This window comes from Tachysurus vachellii, chromosome 11, assembly GCF_030014155.1.
Source record: "Tachysurus vachellii isolate PV-2020 chromosome 11, HZAU_Pvac_v1, whole genome shotgun sequence".
In the NCBI taxonomy this organism is placed as follows: domain Eukaryota; kingdom Metazoa; phylum Chordata; class Actinopteri; order Siluriformes; family Bagridae; genus Tachysurus; species Tachysurus vachellii.
The window spans coordinates 3,553,190-3,574,680 of NC_083470.1; the positions used below are offsets into that span (position 1 = coordinate 3,553,190).

Consider the following 21,491-nt stretch of genomic DNA (forward strand, 5'->3'; position numbering starts at 1 on the left):
AAAACGAGTGCAATAATATACACACAGTTTGCTGGAAATCGTTTTTTTGCAATCCGACTTATCGCTTCAATACGACGTTATTCTGCTACGATATCCTGTATTGTTTATGATCTATAACGGTAATTAATACCATGAAAGAGCGTTCTTTTAATAATTTATGTAAATCAGTATCACGCAGGCCTTCCTGGAAAACTGATGAAAGAAATGCTGTCATTATATTATGTTGCAAAGTGAAACACAAAAACGTAATATATGAGTTTATGGTAGGAAATAAAATATTTATGCTATTGTTCATTTCCACAATCATATACTTTCATTTCAAATGAACAATTTATTTCTACCAAAGCAGGAATTCAGTCCACAGTTTAATAGCCAGGATTTGTTTTAATTAGCAGTTATGGTCGAGTAGGGGCTTCTTCTGCCCTTTCTGGGACTTCTGAGCTTTTTGGTTTCCTTAAAAACTGGAGACTGATTTAGAGTGATAACATGTTTGTTTAGATAACCAGGAGAGTCAGTGTTAAAAATAAATAAATAAAAAGTGATAGCAATGCTGGACTGGGATCACAAGTGAATCCTCATGAAACAATAAATATTTAACCTACTTTAGAAAATAAATTCTCTGGTTTATGGGAGATGATAAAATGACCTGTTCATCAAGTGTATGAACATCAAAGTAAACTAAACTAAAAGCTATAGAGAATGTTTAAGGTAATAATAAAGTCCTAGTTTATAATTTTAATGATCTGTGCTGCACTTCCTCTGAAGAAAATTCCTGGAGAGGGAATCGGCCATAAGGGTTTTTATAAATCATCTTTTATTAAACACACACACACACACACACACATATTTAAATGCTCCCATCAGAGTTGATCATGCGAGTGTATTTTTCACTCCTACCTCCCACAACAGCACATCAAATTCTTACACAGATTTCAGCTTGATGAAAACTGTAGATCCCCGGATGAGTGATGTGGTCTGTTACTCTTCACTGTGTTTTATTCCATGACATCGATGTTTCTTTGTCTTATCGCTGGGTCTTTATCTAAAACTGTTCGGGGCTGTATTAACTGTTATAAAATATCCAATTTATTTGAAAAACAAAAAACATTTATTATATTGATAATGTATTTGAATATTATAACTTTACTAATGATGGCTTGTGATTCCTACTGTGACACTATGTATAAAAAATATATAATATGCTATTGTTCATTTCCACAATCATTCACACATTTTACATATATATATATATATATATTTATTTATTTACGACTAACAGAACATCTCAGACATATATACATACACACATGTATATATGTCTGAGATGTTCTATTAGTCATAAACACTAACCACGTTTCAGCTCAGTAAACTGTGTTCGACTTTTTCTTTTGTATGTTTTTATGATTGGTCATGTCACAAATTTGCAAGTGTGTATTAGAGCTACGGGTCAATCAGCACTGTTTTCGTTTTTAACCTATTTGTTAAAGTTAAATGTCTAACAAACAAAGAAACAAACAAAAAAAACCACCCGGCAGAAGCGACTGCCGTGCGATAACAGTGACTGTTGGAAACCACTGATCGTCTCTGTTCTTGAACGCTTTCAGGTCATGTCAGTAATTGGGACAGGGACAGGTTTGTTAAAAGAATTAACTACTTCATTCGGCTTTAAATGTTTAAAAAGAAAACAAAATGGTGTCAAAGAATCGTTTAAACTTTTATACCTAAATTATTCAGGCAGTTAAACTGTTGTACCTCTTTAATTGTATAACAGGTTCCAAACAAAAATGGATTTTTCCTCCATTTGGAAAACAGAAAGGTTGTTTATGATTCTGCACATTTACTAGGTTACTGTTTAAATGTAAGCATTTTTTAAATATGTTGACAATAATAACTTCTTTGCACACAAGCTTACATTTTCCTCGTGTCTTATCTCTTCAGTGGAAGCACCTGTTCATTCAGATTGGAAATCATCCAGCATCGTGGTTTGCACACAAGTGCACGCTGTCATTAAAGCAAAAGAAGGACATATCCATTCATTTTCTATAGCGCTTACACAGGGTCGCAGACAAGGAGCTATCCCCAGTGACTCTGGGCACAAGGTGGGGAAAACCCTGAACATTTGCATACACACACACACTACAGATGCCAATCAGCCAATCAGAGATGCCAATCAGCGTACAGCACATGTATTTGGACTGAGGAGGAAATCCCCCCCGAAGCCCGGGCAGAGCATGCAAACTCTGCCCACACAGGTGCATAGTCAGGACTCGAACCCCCAAATCCCCAGAGCTAACTGCTATGCCCTGATGTAGCAAGTACTTAAAAAATATTTTTAAGAACCTACATTTCATTCATGTCGTCGTTGATGATATCAACCGTAAATAAAATTTCAGAAGTTTTTGAAAATGATTCAAAACAGGATCTAAAGCTCTCTCGGACCTCTTTGTTCGGACTGCGCCGTACGATCCGTTGTATTTTCATTCAAGCTGCGCTGAACCCTAAACTTTTGAGCACGAAGGAAAACTGTTTGCGTGATTGAATTTGAACGTTTTATAACGTCGACCTGTAGCAAATCGTCACCTCAAATCATTCCCTTCTGCCTTTAAAAAAAAAAAAAGAAAAAAGAAAAAAGTTTTTAAAAGACCTTTACGTCCTCAGCGCAAATCTAGAACGTGAGTGAAATAAACGTTTTAGACAAACAGAAGGTAAATGTTGTTTACTGTTGTGTATCTGTTACATACGGCAAACAAATAATACAGTAACACAGTACTATAAAAGTAGACACAAACTATACTTTTTTTTTTTTTCACTTTTAGGAAGGCAAGGACTTAGCTTGGCAAATGGTGAGGAACCACTGACACCTAGACTGTAGGACTGTTTGGTTAAAATAATATACCTTTTAGATACATAGTACTACCCATCCCTTTTATTTCAAACTAAAATCAGAACATAGGAAAATAAAACAGCGACTTCGGACAACGGTAGAAAATACATACAATAAAAAAAACAACCAAAAAGAAAAAAAAAAGTTAATGGGCATCCTGCCAGGAAACATACTTTATAAAGTGCAGGTCTTTAATTCATCAAGACGTAAGTCGTAATGAACATAATGTTAAACTTTTCCTTTCAGAAAATGCTAAATGGTGCTTGGAAGATACCGTTTGAGGCAGGCGTTTATATATATATATATATATATATATATATATATATATATATATATATATATATATATATATATATATATATATATAAAATCTCATGATATATATATACATATATATAAAATCTCATGACAAATAACTTCTCACGTTAAAATGGAAAATGGAGAACATTTCCAGACAAATACACTTCATCCAACAAGCGACACATTCAACATAGCAGGGATGAAAAATAATAATAATAATAATAATAATAATAATACCGGTATCCTATTACCTTCTACACAGTCAATATTGCCCAGGTAAATTTGTCCTAATTTATTCCAAACGTGGTTTTTCCTGTACGAAAATAAAACAAGACAAACATATCATCAGTCTCTAGAAATCCCCAACACAGCCAAAGCACTGAATACCAACAAGAGGCAAACACAGGACTCAGAATAAAAATACAACTACCGTATAAAGTTCTATTACTGAAACTTCAAGGCACAAGACTATGTTAAATAGACCATGAATGTTCTACCGATGAAGACTTGAAGCTGAACGTGTGGTTTTATTTGACCTTCATTCTCCTTTCTCCTGTTATCTCAAGTGCTATATTTAGAATTTGTATTTCAGGCATTCCTTATAATTCAGCTTTATTTCACCTTGTTTTTTTTGTTTTGTTTTTTTTTTTCCCAAATATATAACATCGTACACAATCTAAAGACACGAGAAAGGAAAAAAAAAATAAAAATAAAAAATAAACGCAAATAAGATCTACTTAATATAACTATTGCTCTTAAGGTAAAATAGTCTACGCTTAACATTGGCTTCTTTTAAAAAATAGAGGAAAAAAAAAAAAACAAACAAAACAACAAAACAAAAAAAAAAAAAAACACACTAAAATCCACAAATAATAATTTAGTCGGAATAGGTCTGCCACAGCATCAGGGACGTTTTAAGAAGGAACAGCTTTAGGAGCCCATGCGTAACCGTCGTCTCAGATCTAAGTAATCAGCTGGAATAGAGAAAGAAAAAAAATAACAAAAAAAAAAAAAAAAAGTGAAGAAAGTAAAAACTATTCTTGTCCAACTTAACTGAAGTTGTTTTATTTTTTTTTTGTTTGGTTTTTGTTTCTTTTTTTTTCTTCTTTTTTTTTATTAATCGAAGTTCACGAACATACGTACAAGGGACCTTGTAGTTTCGCTGTATACAGCCATGTTCAGGTGTTTTGAGTGAGAATCCTGCGCTCGAAGACTTTTTGTCCGGCTCTCGGAGAGGAGTGATCCAGAAAGGAAAAAACAAAAAAAAAAAAAAAAAAAAAAAACTAAACGAAAAACAAACAAACTGAAAAAAAAAATTCGTTACGTAGAATAGTAAAGGGCAAGCAATGTACTAACCTCTAATGGCAATCATGCATATTGATACATGTTCACGTACATAGCGTGTAGATTTTGGCTACAGGGACACGAGGACATTCCATAGCATATTCGTCTGCCAGAGGCACAAAACAGATATAATAAAGGTCATTTCTTCATGGTTTCCTATTGTTTTTTGTTTGACTTTTTTTTTTTATTTTTATTTTATTTTATTTTTTTTTTACAGTGGGCATTCTACAAACAGTAGAAATCAGCGTGTAAGTGAAAGATTATTCTCTACAGACACCACATGACCAGATAATGGAAAATAAGTGGTACAGCAAAGATTAATGGAGATCCTGCTTTAAAAAAAAAAAAAAAAAAAAAAAAAAAAAAAATGTAATAAATAAATACAAAAAAAAAGCCCATATCGATTTAACCTCTTGTTTTGCTCAGATGGGATAAAAGTAAAAAGGCCCCCTTGGTCAGAATCCGGAAACGAAGGCACAGCCCGTTCTGGTGCGAGCCGCCGCTGTTGATATTTACACATTACTTTAACGTAGAGCCACAAACACTGCTGTTTAAATGATTCTGTACTTTTGCTTACTCAACACTGTAGTCCTCAAGCCTCCCCGCTCTGAGAAGTCAGACCAGGGACGACTTCGACGCCGCCACCTATCACATGTAGGTCATGAGTAGGCGTCGTTGTCCGCTGGTTAAGTTTTAGGTCTCTGATCCTGCAGGTCACATGCATTGTACATCCTGTATCTTTTTTTTTTTTGTGTGTGTGTGATCTGCTGGAACAGAGAGAGCTAGTGGGATCTGAAGATGCTCGAGACATCAATGATCGGACCTCAAGCGGCTAACCGTAACGAACGCACCTGTGAATGCCTTCGAAACTTGCTTTCTTTTTTATGAGATTATTTCATAGCCCTTTATCCCTAGAGCGCGAGCGCTCTAGTTTCTCCGTGTCCCCTTCCCCGCTGGCGAGGGTCGAGGCGGAGAGGAGGCTAAAGGACGAGGACTGTCGAGCGCCACGTATGACTTCCGTATGCTGACCTGTATGCGACGAAAGGGACAAAACAAGCGGTAGACACTAATGAAAACTTTATTTACTTATTTATTTTAAATAATTAATTTCCCCCCCTTAAACCGATCTACACAGTCAGCTAGAGAAAGGAAAAGTTCATTAATCTACAATCTTTAAAACAGCACATCAGGAAACACTCGCTATCCTAAAGCACACTTCATAAACCTGACTTGTGAGTAGCTCTCGTTTTTAAACACTACAGAAAAAAAAAAAGTATCTGCGGATTCAGAGTTAAACAAGAAACGAAGAACACGTGGAGCGCTCTCTGTTCTGACTTTTTAAGGCAGGGAAAGTATCAGTCAAGGACATAGAAACCCGAAGAGTGCTCTTCCCTGAAACAAACACTTTAAACGACTAGCAATCCTCCTCATCCAGAAGGCTTCCTGCGGGGAATATGTCTATAAACATATTACCAATTAAAACATTTCCACTGCCATAAAAGCAATGCTTCATACGATATGAGAGGAGTTCACAACTCCTCATAATAGCCTCCACTTGTACATCATTGGCCATTATTATGCATTTAAATAAAACGGATGAGATTAGCCTACAGTCATGGCATCTTCTCCCAATACGCCTCTGTACACGGAGTGCCTACGTCTTTGCGTCAGTACCGTACGGTTTTACAGGACAGGCGAGAAGAAAAACACTCAAAGGAATGAAATGAGGAAGGATACACGTCACATCCCCTGTGAGTCTGCAAACTGCGTTACAGTCTAAAAGGAGATTAAAAAAAGGGACGTGAAACAGAAATGCGTGACTTCATGTGACTTAAAAAAAAAAAAAAAAGGGGAGGCCCGGTTATCTCGACTATCTTCCACATGCAATATATCAAAATATAGTTGATGGATAGCGATCTGAACCTAAAATCGGGAAAAGAAATCTGCAAATTTTGTGAATATCTGATACGTTCTAATTCGTTTCCCACGCTCATTTTTTTAAAGCCGTTTTCACAGCTCTATAAAAACTACGGCGACCCTGTAAAATCCAGACGTTTCATCGGCGTATTACAACGGCGCGTTACAACGTAAATTAAAACATAAAACAGAATTAATGCGGAAACTGTCGTCGCTTTCCCTCAACCGAACTCCAGAAAGAGTGTTTACTTTTACTGTCAAGATCCGGATCGAGTCGACGTGGGAAAAAAAAAAAAACATCCCGCGTGAACCGTCGCAGCTGTCTTACGAGAGGAAGTCTAGTAAATATAGCACGTACGTCCCCTGTTCTGTTCACATCCGCTTCCCTTTTTGTGCTCCTTCGCTATGACAATTAGGAAAACAAAAAAAAAAAAAAAAAACGCAAACGGCTACACTGTCTGCTCTGATGTGTTGAGGAAACACAAGGCTGCTGTTTTCAATTTCACTTTGTTTATAGAAAGAAAAAAAAGCTAGAAATATAAATAGGAGGGGGGAAAAAAATAAAGAAGAGGAAGAAAATGTTAGAAAGCGCTGCTTTGGAATTTCATTCCTTTTTTTTTTTTTTTTTTTTTTGTTGTTCTCCTTTCACACACTTATTTAAACTGTGCTTTCGGCGTTCATTCATGAATCCGTTTGTGCTTACCCCCACCACCCCCCCTCCACCCCCCAAAAGAAGAAGCGGTATAACTGTGAACACCGTTCCTACTGTATTACTACCGTATATCAGTCCGCTGCTAGCCGGCACCGCCGTAACAGATGGCGAGGTTAATCACGTTACTCGGTCCTCAAACATTCCTCTCTACGTCTCGCTGATTAAAATGCAGGGATGACAGAAAGACGTTCGTGTTCTGAACTCAATCAGCCATCGCAAAGCATGATTGATTAAAAAAAAAAAAAAATAATAATAATAATAATAATCCCCATAAACTGTTTCTAAGGGTTTGATTAGCCTTTCTTATTTAAAACATGATCGACTAGGTACAAGTGCTGCAATTTAGTTTTTTTTTTTTCCCCCCATGAAGCGTGGCCTTTATTTTATAAAGAACTTACACTCTTCATGCAGATAACAAGACCGCCTTGTTCTAACGGTAACATCTACGATATGAAGAAAAGGAGGGTTGTGATGTCAAATCAACCCCTTGATTCTAACACGTCTGTGAGGCGTCTGCAGTCGGCAGGGAAAGGATTAGTTGTAAATCAGCTTCCCGGTGAAGTGTTACTTGTGCATCCGTTACTGTCTCAGTGTCTTGTTATATTCCTAGAAGCTCTAATGAAGCAATAACACATGGTTCCTATGATTTCTATATTAATAGAACGATAAAATGAAACTGGGCAAACGAAAAGGAAACTGAGAATTCGTTCAGAAGCGGTACGTCAGCGATTGCATCATCGCTCTGCATCCAAACTCACGACACTCGACACAACAGCTGCCTTTTGTAAGTACATTTACAGATTTTTTCCATTATTGTTGTTTTAAAAATAACAGAAAAACAGACAAACAAAAAAAAAAAAAAAAACTCCTCCCCCTGTGAGTGCCTCTATTCCTGCGTGAGAACACAGCCATTGCTGCTGATTGGTCAGTTAGTCTGAATGTCAGTCACATCCTTCAGCTCACGCGTTCGCTCACAGGCGTCCTGGACTCGACTGTTTCTTCTCGACTCGGCCTGGGAACGGCAGAAGGAGGAACAATGTCTCTCAGTTCCTTTCCATCCCCCGTCACAGTGCCATGCTGCTGCTGCTGCTGCTGCTGTTGGGTTCGCAACTCTGTTGCTGCCATCTTGCCTGAAGTGTCTCTAACCACGTGGCTGTCGGTCCGGGCTTCCTCCCTGCAGGCTAGCGGCTCCTGTCTCGACCTGGAAGTGCTCAAGTCCTGGGGCTCGTTCTCCACTGGGGGTCCTCCGTGCATGGAGTGGCCGAGGGAAAGCTGGTGAGCCTGCGGGGTGAAGATGGACGGCTCCATCAGGGGCAGGTGGTGTTGGTGATGGTGGTGATGATGGTGATGGTGGAGGTGTTTCAGTTGTTGCTCACGCTGATCTCTCTTTTTGTGGACCTTTGGTCCACTGCTGCTGCCGTTTCCTGAATCCGTTGCTTCCTTATGCTTACGGCTTGAGTGCTTGTGAAGCTTCTGTCCTGTTTCTGACTCCGTTCCAGAAGAGGGCGCCGTTTGACTTGCAGGTCGTTTTGCTATGCTGCTCGGTGCCTCGGGTGTGGTCGTTGTGGACCCTTCTGCCTCCTCCATAGTTTCCCGTGTCTTGCGCTTCTTGATGGGAAGCGCCTTTTCTTGCACAGGCTTGGCTGCCATTTCCTTTTGCGCTTTCTTCTTGGCCTCCGATGACGCGATAGCTGCAGCAGCGTAAGCTGCACTTGAGCCCGTCCCTCCTGCCACAGACTGAGAAGCAGCGGCTGGCTTCCTGCCGCGTTTCTTTGGCATGCTTGGCTGCTCTTTCTCCGCTTTCCTCTTGCGTCCTGGGCGCTGTTTGACAATGGGGACTTGCCCTGAGGGTGATCCCGCCTCCACTTTCGGAGCCACGAATGGCATCTTGACAAGGAGTTTGCCCGGACTCTTTTCTACCACACGTTTCACCGCTACACCCTCTGTGGCCTGCCGTACTTTACCACTGCCCTTCGGCCGGCCCCTCCCTCGACCGGTCGGCTTGGCCACTTTGGGTTTCTTCGGCGGTCTTTTCTCCCTGCGCGATGGGCTCCCACGGCCCGTGACCGTAAAGTCAAAGTCATTTGGGTCTGTGGTGGTGTCGCCCACCTTTTGGAAGTATGCCATGAGCTCCACTTTGGAACGGAAGGCTTTCCCTTCTGGGCTGGAAAAACAAACAGAAAAGGTTTCCTACATTTTAAAGACAGATGACAAAGACAGTTTAAAAAAAAAAAAAGCTAATGATTTTTTTCTCATGCTGTAAATCTCTTCAAAGTCAAGCATTTTTTTTTTTAATAGAGATGGTGTGGGAACTGGGAAGCACTGGTCCATGCTGACTCACAAACTCCCACAGGATGTGTATTATTCAGCTGCCCATCATGTCAAAGTGGCCAGTCGAACATTTCACACCACTTCACATTCACACCACTGAATTATTCAACTCTGTGTACTGCATCCTGTATCTCAATCGGAGCTCTAGATTAAAACATGCATCTCCCAGGTGATGGACCAGCACAAGATTTCTCTTTTAAGTAAGTGAGTAAATATAAAAAATTTAAAAAAACAAATTTAAAACACGCAGAAGTGTTTTTCTGTGCACTATAGTGCATGAAGTCACCCAGACACTCTCTCAAACTGCACTCCAGAGCCCAGGAAACCTTATCTAACCCACATCACGACGTCACACTTCCACTTCTCTATCTCACCTACAAAAAGAAAAAAAATCTTTGCCAAGTTAACCAAAGCTAACCTGGAATTTGTAGGCAAGTCTGACCTTTCAAAACCACAACAACATTTGTTTGTTTTATCTCGGTTTATGATAACCTCAACGTTCTGTATACTTTCTCATGCCAAAACATCATCTTATTCTGTTACGTGAGCTTGTTATGATTAAGCAACATTTTAACCAGCAGCAGGACATTAAAAAGTTAGTGGTGATAACTGTTACGAATTACTGCGATGTCACTGTGACTGTGAACTACTCACTTGATCAGGTAGACGTCGAATTTGCCGGCGGATCGTCCCGACTTGCGCTGTTTGAGTTTGCGCGTCCAGCCCTGAGGCAGTGAGGGGTCGTCGTACAAAGGCCCGCGGTCTCGGATGATGGACCGCCGCTGCTTGGCCGAGGAAGAAGCTTCAGGAGCGCCGAGGGCTGCAGCAGATTCAGGGGCCGAAGGCTCGGATTGGCCCGCCTCCACCCGCTGTCCGTCACCCCCCTCCGCGACGGCAGGCTCGACTCTCTCCACATCGTGTTCCTGCTCTTTTTTGCTTTTCTTCTGTTTTTGAGTTGCTTCTTTAGAACCCTCCTGATCCTCCCCCTTTCCATCACCTCTGCACAACACAACACAACACAACAGGAGTGACATCGAGTCAGATAAAACACGCAATCGTCTCAGAAATAAAACATGCAGTACGCTGTTTTGTCCTCCTGCAAACCTACTACACAGTTATGACTCCAGATTATATATAAAAATCATGTAATTGTTATCACATCATCAGCACCACCTGCACTGTAAGCAAGAAAAAAATGGTCGAGGTGCCAAAGCCTGGAAAAGAAATGCTGGAAAAGAAATCAGGGTGTAAAAATCTGTGACTCCAATTTTCAGCATAGGTTTTTTTTGCTGGTGGAAATGTAACATGCTATTTTTTCCATGATCAAAATCAGAAACATTGACACAGCATAAAGTTGCAATCGGGCGAAGTGCAGGGAAATCACCAGCCGCTTCATTCCATCTCGCTTGGGTGGAGTGTGAAGATTCCCCAGCTGTTGTGCGAGGGCGAGATTACTGCACCTACTGATGAGTGAAAGTGCTGCTGGAATCTCCCTCAAGGCTTCTGCTGGCCCTTTTGTGGCCACTGTAGTTTCGAGGCCTAGATATTTTTGTTGTTGTTGTTGCACTTTTCTTTTTTGGGGTCGGTTGGTTGTTGTTTTTTGCGGAGGAGAAAAATCCACAACAATGCAAAAAAAAAAACAACAACAACAACAACAACAAATAATTATCAGACGCTGGTATTTATGACAAAAAATGGATGAACCTTTTGTTTTCCCTGAAATTTTTCCCAGAATCAGCAATTTGCACTAAAAGCTTAGCCTAAGATCAATTTAAAACCTTTTCGGGCCAAAATGCTTTTCGGGCCAAAATGCTGTTAAATGCTTGATTTTGGTGCTAATTAATTTTAAAAAACTAGCGGTAGCACTTTTTGACTGTCAATGGTAAAGCTGTTCCTGACAAGGGAAAATTTATAAGATACTGTGGTTTGTGGTTTCTCTGGAACACAAGAAGCTGCATTTTTTTGTCTTCCTACTTGAGAGAGAGAGAGAGTGAGTGAGTGAGTGAGTGAGAGAGAGAGAGAGAGAGAGAGAGAGAGAGAGAGAGAGAGAGAGTGAGTGAGAGAGTGAGTGAGTGAGAGAGAGAGAGAGAGAGAGAGAGAGAGAGTGAGAGAGAGAGAGTGAGTGAGAGAGAGAGTGAGTGAGAGAGAGAGTGAGTGAGAGAGTGAGTGAGAGTGAGAGAGAGAGAGAGTGAGAGAGTGACAGAGTGAGAGAGAGAGTGAGAGAGAGAGAGAGAGAGTGAGAGAGAGAGAGAGAGAGAGAGAGAGAGAGAGAGAGAGAGAGAGAGAGAGAGAGAGAGAGAGAGAGAGAGAAAGGGGGGTGAAGGAGCGTCTGTATATAGCTGCTATCTTGTAAATGAGAACAGGAAATAACTAATTTCTCTGAACTTTCACAACCTTGTGCGTAACTATAAGCAGATAAGTGTGATTTTCCTTATTTCCTTAATTAATTTAAAAAGGCAAATTTGTGTGGTTGTAACTAAAAAACTGTTATTGCAAAAAATATGCTGTTATTGGAAAAGTATTCAGCTTCGGGTCGGAGGCTCTGCTTTGGCCCTCGTCACGCCGTCCTGCTGTCGATTATTTTTCCAAAAACAACAGACTCGAACGTTTAATTCCTTACACGTTAAAGTGAAGTATTATAAACATGACAACTGTTACAAATAATGTCCTTTTCGCTAGTATTTTAGGGAATAAAATAAATTCTAAAGTACTTGCTACTTTCCTGACAAACTCTCCATCTCTACTGATATTTTCCGGTGTGAACGATGATCATGAATACTGACGTATATCGTATGTGTGCAGGGTGCAAAGGTTGAGGAATAAACCTCTGCTGGCTTAAAGCTAAACGTCTGAGCCGTGTTACCAGACAGAGTAAATATCTTAATATTAATCGAACACAGCAACCACGATGGTGAACGGCATAACGACCTTAGAGCCTCAGATCCTCTTCCTACTTGGCACCACGACTGACGCTAACTGTGAAAAAGAAAAGCCCATTCAGGCCTATAATACTCCTGCAGTAATCCCATAGGCTGTTCACTCAGTCTGGAGTCTAACTCTGCGATCGACAACCCGTTTATTTTGTTAAAAATTTAATCAACACAAGCGAAGAGAAATGAGGAAACGTCTAATCTTAACACCACGTTCGCTGCCTGGTCCTGTTCCTGTTCTCAGATTCAGGGTTTTAGCTTCATAATACATCATCGCAAAATCAGGTGACACCTTCAGGATGCGCTGCTACAGGAAAATAATCAACCGGGAGGTTGTGTGATCAAACACAATTACTGTAAATGATTTATTCCTACTGTGATACCACAGCAGTTAATCCATTAACTCTTGATTAACTAAAGAATGACACATCATACTTTTTATATGTTTAGTTATATTTAGTATAAGGCATTCCCCTTACAAGCGCCTCTCTCTCTCTCTATCTCTCTCTCTCTCTCTCTCACTGTAGTTACTGCTTAATCGGACTGATACAAAGTGCTCACACCGAATAAACTTTAAATAAACATCTCCTTTATATATACGATATAGGTGCGTTTCAACAACATTACTGTAGTACTGCTCTATAAAAAAACTTTCGATTTTTTTTATTATAAAATGTATTTTTGAAATTCTTTTTTTATTCTCTTATTAAATGTTTTTTAATTATTTATCAATAAAAAAAATCTTTACACTATATTTACAATTTTTAAGGTCAAGGTATTTTTTTTTTATTATTTATATATTGCTAAAAGATATAGCAAGATCTCAGAAAAGTGTATGGCTATTACATCATCATACCACCCAGCCTTAGTGTTTGCCATACAAATCTGGGTAAATTAGTTGTTACTACAGAAACAACAGCTTTTAAGACTGGTGTTTAACAGTATAGTATGTTGTGACTCTGGACACTGTGACAACATCGCAGTGGTGCATTTTGGGAATTGCCGTTCTATTCTATAAATTATACAGTTAATGCAGTTGCACTATTTGAACACCAGGGGATGTGTAGCACAACTGTAGTGAACACGTAGTACCACTGTAGTGAACACGTAGTACCACTGTAGTGAACACATAGTACCACTGTAGTGAACGCGTAGTACAACTGTAGTGAACGCGTAGTACAACTGTAGTGAACGCGTAGTACCACTGTAGTGAACGCGTAGTACAACTGTAGTGAACGCGTAGTACCACTGTAGTGAACGCGTAGTACCACTGTAGTGAACGCGTAGTACCACTGTAGTGAACGCGTAGTACAACTGTAGTGAACACGTAGTACCACTGTAGTGAACACGTAGTACCACTGTAGTGAACACGTAGTACAACTGTAGTGAACACGTAGTACAACTGTAGTGAACACGTAGTACAACTGTAGTGAACACGTAGTACCACTGTAGTGAACACGTAGTACCACTGTAGTGAACACGTAGTACCACTGTAGTGAACACGTAGTACAACTGTAGTGAACACGTAGTACCACTGTAGTGAACACGTAGTACCACTGTAGTGAACACGTAGTACCACTGTAGTGAACACGTAGTACAACTGTAGTGAACACGTAGTACAACTGTAGTGAACACGTAGTACAACTGTAGTGAACACGTAGTACCACTGTAGTGAACACGTAGTACCACTGTAGTGAACACGTAGTACCACTGTAGTGAACACGTAGTACAACTGTAGTGAACACGTAGTACCACTGTAGTGAACACGTAGTACCACTGTAGTGAACACGTAGTACAACTGTAGTGAACACGTAGTACAACTGTGACTGATCACAGTCAACTGATTTAATAAACATCAGCCGACGTGAGTATCTTAGTATCATGAAAAAAAGTCTCCAAGTGTAAAAGTGTGTAGAAATCTTCCTAAATTTTCGAATGATCTATTTGCAGTATACCTAAAAAAAAATCTGTGGAATTTTAAAGCCATTTATTTATTTATTTATTTATTTATTTATTTTAAATCAGGGTAAATAAAAAGCACAACTACCAAATTGAAGTAGCATGGATACAGGATTGTTAGTCTGTGAGCAAAAATGAAAGCGCAGTAAACTTGGAAATCACCTGATCCGAGCAGCACGACATGAAACTGCCGACTGTTTCCCCATCAGACACACTTTTACAACCCGAAACGTTTCGTTGTCACGGAGTAAATTCATAAATTCACTCGAATCCAAAAATGCTAAAAGGACGAAGACGGGGCGTGATGAACCGTCTCTACTGTCTTGTTTTTCCCATTTAGCAAGACAAACATCACGGTTCACTACATGATTTTTTTTCCCTCCCCTTTTCAAGCAAGTCATCTCCGTCTGCTTTGTGATAAAGACGTTTGAACGAATACTGAAAGCAGGAAAAACGTCCTTGTGGTCATCGCGCACAACAACCTGTGTGCGCGATGAGCTGCCTTCCAGTGCCGTGCTTTACAAACATGATCCACGCCTTGTTATGCCGCTTAAACGTTTGAACAAATGAATAATTAAATACTACACGCTTTGGTAGTGTAGAGACGTGTCTAAACGCTCAAGCACAAAACAGAGAGCTTTCACACGCGTTGTAATTTTCTTTTTTCTTATCAATCAGAACAAAACCGATACTCGAGTTTGCTGGTTTTTTTTTTTTTTTGCATAAAATTCACACATTCAAATCTCCAGAACCCATAACATTTCCACAAAGCTTCAGCTCTTTCCCTTGGCTCAGTTTATCAGCCTATGTCTAAGGGGGAAAAAATTGTCGAAAGCGGGAATAAGCCCGTGTGTTCGCTTCTGAACGGTTCTGACACTAAGATACAGAAACCCCACATCCAATCCAAATCAGAACCCTGTGATTTTTCCTTTCTTTATCCATCACAGCATCAGAATGTGTGTCAGATGAACAGAAGTTGAGGAACTTTCTATAACAGCAGCTCTGTTTACGTTTGTATAGTAACATCTGGTCCGATATTCCGAGTCGCCAGCGTCAAATTCCAAATTCATACACAATTGGACACGTAGTGAAATGCTTTTTATGACTGCCCTTTATATAATGGTCAATTAACACTAAGGTAAAGAATAAATATAAAGATAAAGGAATAAAAAATAAGACGCAAATTGGATACAATAAAGTAGAAACGGAACAAAATAAACCGGTACGTCAGCACTTTATAACATTTCGGTTATAAAGGTTTTCCGAAATAGGAACTGACAACTATTAATGGATTAAAAAAAAAGAATGACGTGTCATACTTTAATTGATAACAATTAAGCCAATTGTCAAATTGCTGTGGTTTAAGAAAAATAAAACACCTCAGTACTTATTGTAAAATAGGGTGGGGACACATTAACCTGTCATTTTTCTCTAGAAGCACACCAGAGAGTGTTTTATTTCTTTTCTGTTGCAGTAACCATATTTTTTTGGAGCGATCCTAGATCAGATTTGTGCTTCCTCTGTCCGATCCGCTGACGCAAACCAGTCGGCATCACGCCTGTAATGCGCTTAATACCTCAGAAATATTCCTCACTCGGGCCTATATGTGGTACTTTTCCGACACTCCGGAGTGATGTTAGATATTAGGTCTCGTCCAATCCACCACAGAGTAAAAGCGTGTAATGTTCTTAATAAGTTAATAAAAAAAAACTGATTAAGAGTTCTATAGATTCATCATAACAAAAGCACGGGATCAGTCTTTCCTAGCAGGAGCTGTGAAAGAAAAGTTTGTCCGGCATACAGGAAGAGTAACATTGTAAAGAGGAGAGAGAGAGAGAGAGAGAGAGAGAGAGAGAGAGAGAGAGAGAGAGAGAGAGAGAGAGAGAGAGAGAGAGAGAGTGAGTGAGTGAGTGAGTGAGTGGGTGAGTGAGTGAGTGAGTGAGAGAGAGAGAGAGAGAGAGAGAGAGAGAGAGAGAGAGAGAGAGAGTGTGAGTGAGTGAGTGAGTGAGTGAGTGAGTGAGTGAGTGAGTGAGAGAGAGAGAGAGAGAGAGAGAGAGAGAGAGAGAGAGTGAGAGAGAGAGAGTGAGTGAGAGAGAGAGAGAGAGAGAGAGAGAGAGAGAGAGAGTAAGGGATAGAGAGAGAGAGAGAGTAAGGGATACAGAGAGAGAGAGAGAGAGAGAGAGAGAGAGAGAGAGAGAGAGAGAGAGAGAGAGAGAGAGAGAGAGTGAGTGAGTAAGGGATAGTGAGAGAGAGAGAGAGTAAGGGATACAGAGAGAGAGAGAGAGAGAGAGTGAGTAAGGGATAGTGAGAGAGAGAGAGAGAGAGAGAGCAAGGGATATAGAGAGAGAGAGTCCAAAAAAACACCTTTTAAACCTGTAGGAAAACATCATGCATGTATTTTCTGCCTCGTTGTAGTCACACTGTAAAATTCATAAAGCAAATGTAGCCAGCCATCACACTCAGAAAGGGAAGGAACTCAGCAGCACTGTGTGTGTGTGTGTGTGGGTGTGTGTGTGTGTGTGTAAGTGAGTGAGTGCATCACACGGGTCACATCAGGTCAGTCTGACTGCACTCTACTCTTCCTATTTCAATGATCTCTGAAAGAAAATCTCCTGCACGCGTTCACATACATGCGTTATGGGAGGTTTTGGAAATCCCAAATGCATTGCACTTACAAACAGGATGATTTCATTTCATGTAGTTTGGGTAAATCCCCAGCACGCATCTCACACACACACACACACACGACACACAGCTGAAATGTTAGCGATGAACAGGAAGCAAGCCTAAATCTAAGAAATCTGTCTAATATGACATGTCTGTTTAATATGGTAGTGCCTCGTGCTGTCACACACGCACGCACACACACACACCCACATGTCCTAATTCAACTTTAATTTCATTTCACTTTTTGACGCAATAACTTCAAAAACACGACGTCACACCGATAGCGGAACGCCGACTGAAACAATCGTCTGATCTGCACGACAGCCAAACATGCTGAAGATACGCCACACCCTAAAGTCTGAACAAAGTCTCTCTCGAGTAGCTTCACGAACTAGCTAGAAACCATGAGAACAAGATTCTTCCTGCTGTGGAGGAAGCAGGAAGAATCTCCTTCATTTAGTTTGAGCCATGGGTGACAACGATGATCTCACGATGATGTTAATTTTTTGTAAGTATTACACTACGATATTACTGACTCCGTGTGTAAGACAAACAGCTCGAAAAAACTCACGTTTTACGCTGTAAACAATATGATACGATACGATCGATACGATGTGACATGATGCCCGCTATTTGATATTTTTCCACATCGAATAATACATACAACATAATCCTATCTGTCAAAACATAGTGCTTTTATTATATGACATGTAGAATATTTACACTTAATCAAAAACTCTTTTTTTTAAAGTAGCTTCCACTTTGTCCTAAATGATGAGAAGATAAATGAATTTAATAAAGAAAAACAGGTCACTGGGTATGATTAGTCTTTCAGTTAGATGGGTTCGACGATAATAAAAAGATTGACAGGAGGAGCATCCAAACACAAACAAGCCTATTGGACCAGAAGTCATGTTTCATAGCGACTTAAACTTTTTCTAACACCTTTAATACTTTTTTATTAATAAATCATGTTTCACATATATAAAAAGAATCATTGCAGTTTAAGAATTTTTTTTTTTTTCTATTCGGCTGCAATAAGAAGCTGGAAGTTTAAAAAATCCTGTAAGGGACGATTGGAAGCATTTCGACTTGCAATTAAGTCATGATGCTAAAATCACTCTCACACACACTCACTCACACTCACTCACTCACTCACTCACTCACTCACACTCACTCACTCACACTCACTCACTCACACTCACTCACTCACTCAAACACTCACACAAACACACTCACTCCCCAAATGTCATCCAGACAATCGTTTCTATTTCTACGTAGAGTCCGAACGGATCACATAAACATATGTCACACGTCGAAACGTAAACATACATTCAGGCAACGCTCATTTCGTGATGCTGTATCGCAAAAATATCATTATCGTCCCCTCTCATAAGGGGCAGGGCATAAACATTCTAGAGACAATTTAATTGGATGACCACAATGCAAGTACAGGATGAATCATCAAAAAAAAAAAAAATGTCCAGAAGTATAACATTGAATTGAAAGCTATTTCTTTGTCTAGCTATATTACTATAGAATATGGTCCAGAACACCAAGACACAGGTAGTACGAGATATTTCTGAAAACACCAGTTTTTAATTCCAGGGACACTTGAAACAAAAACATCTCCAAAAAAAACAGTGAGCTTGAAATTGCTAGCTCGATATGAAACCGTACTGTTAACTAACTAACTTGCATGCGCAAAGTTGGATGAACAGCAACATAAACAAACCTTGCACAATAATCACAGCAGACGAGCTAAAACAGGTTTTGGGGACAAAATGTAATTCCAGCATGCAGCTGTGCACTTAGCTTCATAGCCAGCTAACTTCTAACCGCCTGGTGTTTTTGACAGCCGTTTAAATAAATGTGCAGAGTTCAGGATGTAAACAAAATAATATCAGATAAGCGACAGGAAGCTGCTGTAGTGTTGCACATTAAATGGGATATTAGCTTAGCTAGGAGTTCAGAGCAACGTCAGAAAATGACACAAACACACACACACATAAATAAATATATATATATATATATATAAATATATATATATACACACACGCACACACACACAGGCGCGCACACACAAACACACACCTCCTTCCTTGTAGCTAGCTAGCTAGCTAGTTAGCTTGTTAGCGAGCAAGCTAAAAGAGTTCATCCATGATCTGGGGGAACAGCAATGGGGGGAAATACAAGTGACGTTATTCCAAGCTAATGCTAACGCTAAAGCTAACGGACTTAGCAAGCTAACGTTTTTTCTGTCAGCACACACACACACAATAATGGTTAGCTGCGATAAATACGCCATAGCGGTTTGAATTCGCCACAACATTACAACACGAACATAGCCATTCACACTTACAGTCTCTCCTCTCCGCTCTCTGCGGCGGCCATTTTTTTTTATTTAAATAAATAAATTTCCAAAAAAATCACGCAACATCTTTGTGAGCGCCCCCTCCTCCTCCTCCTCCTCCTCACCCTCCTCACCCTCTACTACACCATCGAAGCCGTCCGAAATCTCGCGAGATTTCCGCTCCGGCTTAACGACGCGTCTCAGCTCCTCTCGCGAGAACACAGAGGAAGGTAAAGATCATCGGAGAAGAATGTCTAGGCCTCGTGAGGGACACTGCGGTGCACGTCACAAATAAAGTGTACAGCACGGCGTCGGCGTCCTTCTACTGACTCATTTGTTGTGTGTTTGCTTCCTAATTCTCTCCCATCTAGTCACAAAGTCACACAACATGTGTTTCAATATCATGGTGACCATATGGCAGGATCCTTAATGATGCTGATTAGTGATGCTTTTTTACTCATAGTGTTCATATCACAGTTAAGAAGAGTATTAAAATAGGGCCGGTAAACTAACGACAGACTCGTTACCGACTCAGAACGAACGTATCAGACGGTCGAAGTCAGGCGTGTGAGGCTTTTTACGCTCTGTGGGGTTGAAACGCAAGGTCGAAACATCGTTTACTCTTTCGTTAATGTTCAGTAAGAGGTTTATCCTGCTCAGGGTCAGGGTGGAACCGGAGCTCATCCCAGCAATACCGGGTGGGAGGTTGGAATACAAACCTGGTTGAGATGCTGGAACACCTAAACTCATGTTTGTGGAAGGTGGGATGGAAGAGAAGAATGCGGAAGAACCAGGAAACTGGAGGTTTAATAAAGAGCTTTATCCTGCTCAGGGTCACGGTGGAACCGGAGCTTATCCCAGGAATACACCCTGGATGAGATGCTGGTCCTTTACAGGGCAAATTCATATGAACCCACATGCACACGAACACCTAAACTCCTGTTTGTGGAAGGTGGGATGGAACAGGAGAATGCGGAAGAACCAGGAAACTGGAGGTTTAATAAAGAGCTTTATCCTGCTCAGAGTCACAGTGGAACCGGAGCTTATCCCAGGAATACCGGGTGGGAGGTTGGAATACAAACCTGTATGAGATGCTGGAACACCTAAACTCATGTTTATGGAAGGTGCGATGGAACAGGAGAATGTGGAAGAACAAGGAAACTGGAGGTTTAATAAAGAGCTTTATCCTGCTCAGGGTCAAATTCATATGAACCCACATGCACACAAACACCTAAACGCATGTTTGTGGAAGGTGGGATGGAACAGGTACAGGAGAACATGCAAAACTCCACACAGACAAGAGTTTATTCAAACAGATACAACCTGTGTCTTTGTGGAGAGTAAGGAAATAGTGTATGCAAACTAAACATAAGAAAAATAAGGCTATTTAGTGATGGATTGCTCAGGTATTGTGTACCATATTGGTGTAACACATTAAACCGGACGGATGATTATTTTCCTATACAACATTCTTAAGAGTTTTATTACAATTATTTATTTCAGAACAGTTTGCCAGAGAGCACATTTCCTCAAGGAGCAAATAGCTCTATAATGTGTGTGGTTTTTTTTAATATAATATTTTGGGAGTTTTAGAAATCCTTAATGCATCATGCTCAGCTATAGTCTGGAGGACAGAAAACATTAGAGAAGTCAATATTTTAAAGATTTGTCCCAGATTAGCTGAGTTCGCCTTCCTCTAAAACAACTCTCTGCTTGGTAAAGATTCAAGATTGTATTTGTCACGTATATAGTTATATACAGTATACAGTTTGCAGTGAAATTAAAACCTTGCCTACTCCTCTTTAGACTATGGTGCATAGATGTTAACTAAATTAAAAGGTTGTAACAATAACAGTATCCATTTCCCAGATATACAAAATCCAGAGTGATTTAATCAACACTCTGTATGGGGTTCACTGCTTTTACTAAAAAGCAAAACACAATATTTTATTTATTTACTCTTATAGTCTTCATTTACAGGTAATTTCCTCTGGTCCAACAAAACAATCGTTTAGATTTCAGTGTTGCTATTTGTATTCCCTTAAGCAGCATCTGAAATAACCTACTTACTATTTGTGCAATCCACTCCGTTTC

General features: G+C 39.9%; 1 protein-coding gene and 2 long non-coding RNA genes across 3 annotated transcripts; 1 reads left to right on the top strand and 2 right to left on the bottom strand.

The window, feature by feature from the left end:
- Positions 1-1,738: 1,738 nt before the first annotated feature.
- Positions 1,739-4,858, bottom strand: LOC132853578 (uncharacterized). Its single transcript, XR_009649184.1, has 2 exons — positions 3,436-4,858; positions 1,739-2,001 (listed from the first exon to the last, which is right to left on the bottom strand). It is a non-coding gene; the product is annotated as an uncharacterized LOC132853578 (long non-coding RNA).
- LOC132853577 (uncharacterized) lies at positions 1,914-10,288 on the top strand. Its single transcript, XR_009649183.1, has 3 exons — positions 1,914-2,099; positions 7,819-7,941; positions 10,151-10,288. It is a non-coding gene; the product is annotated as an uncharacterized LOC132853577 (long non-coding RNA).
- mecp2 (methyl CpG binding protein 2) lies at positions 7,931-19,514 on the bottom strand. The gene is made up of 3 exons (XM_060881433.1): positions 19,407-19,514; positions 10,143-10,487; positions 7,931-9,321 (listed from the first exon to the last, which is right to left on the bottom strand). The coding sequence occupies exons 1-3, from the start codon at positions 19,436-19,438 to the stop codon at positions 8,112-8,114; spliced, it is 1,587 nt and encodes a 528-aa protein (XP_060737416.1). The 5' UTR covers positions 19,439-19,514; the 3' UTR covers positions 7,931-8,111.
- Between the last annotated feature and the right edge of the window lie 1,977 nt (positions 19,515-21,491).

Coding starts and splice junctions, on each gene's coding strand:
- mecp2 (XM_060881433.1), bottom strand. CDS start 19,438: ATGGCCGCCGCAGAGAGCGGAGAGGAGAGACT. Junction 10,488..19,406: donor GAGAGCGGAGAGGAGAGACT/GTAAGTGTGAAT, acceptor TGTGTTGTGCAG/AGGTGATGGAAAGGGGGAGG. Junction 9,322..10,142: donor TTCGACGTCTACCTGATCAA/GTGAGTAGTTCA, acceptor TTGTTTTTCCAG/CCCAGAAGGGAAAGCCTTCC.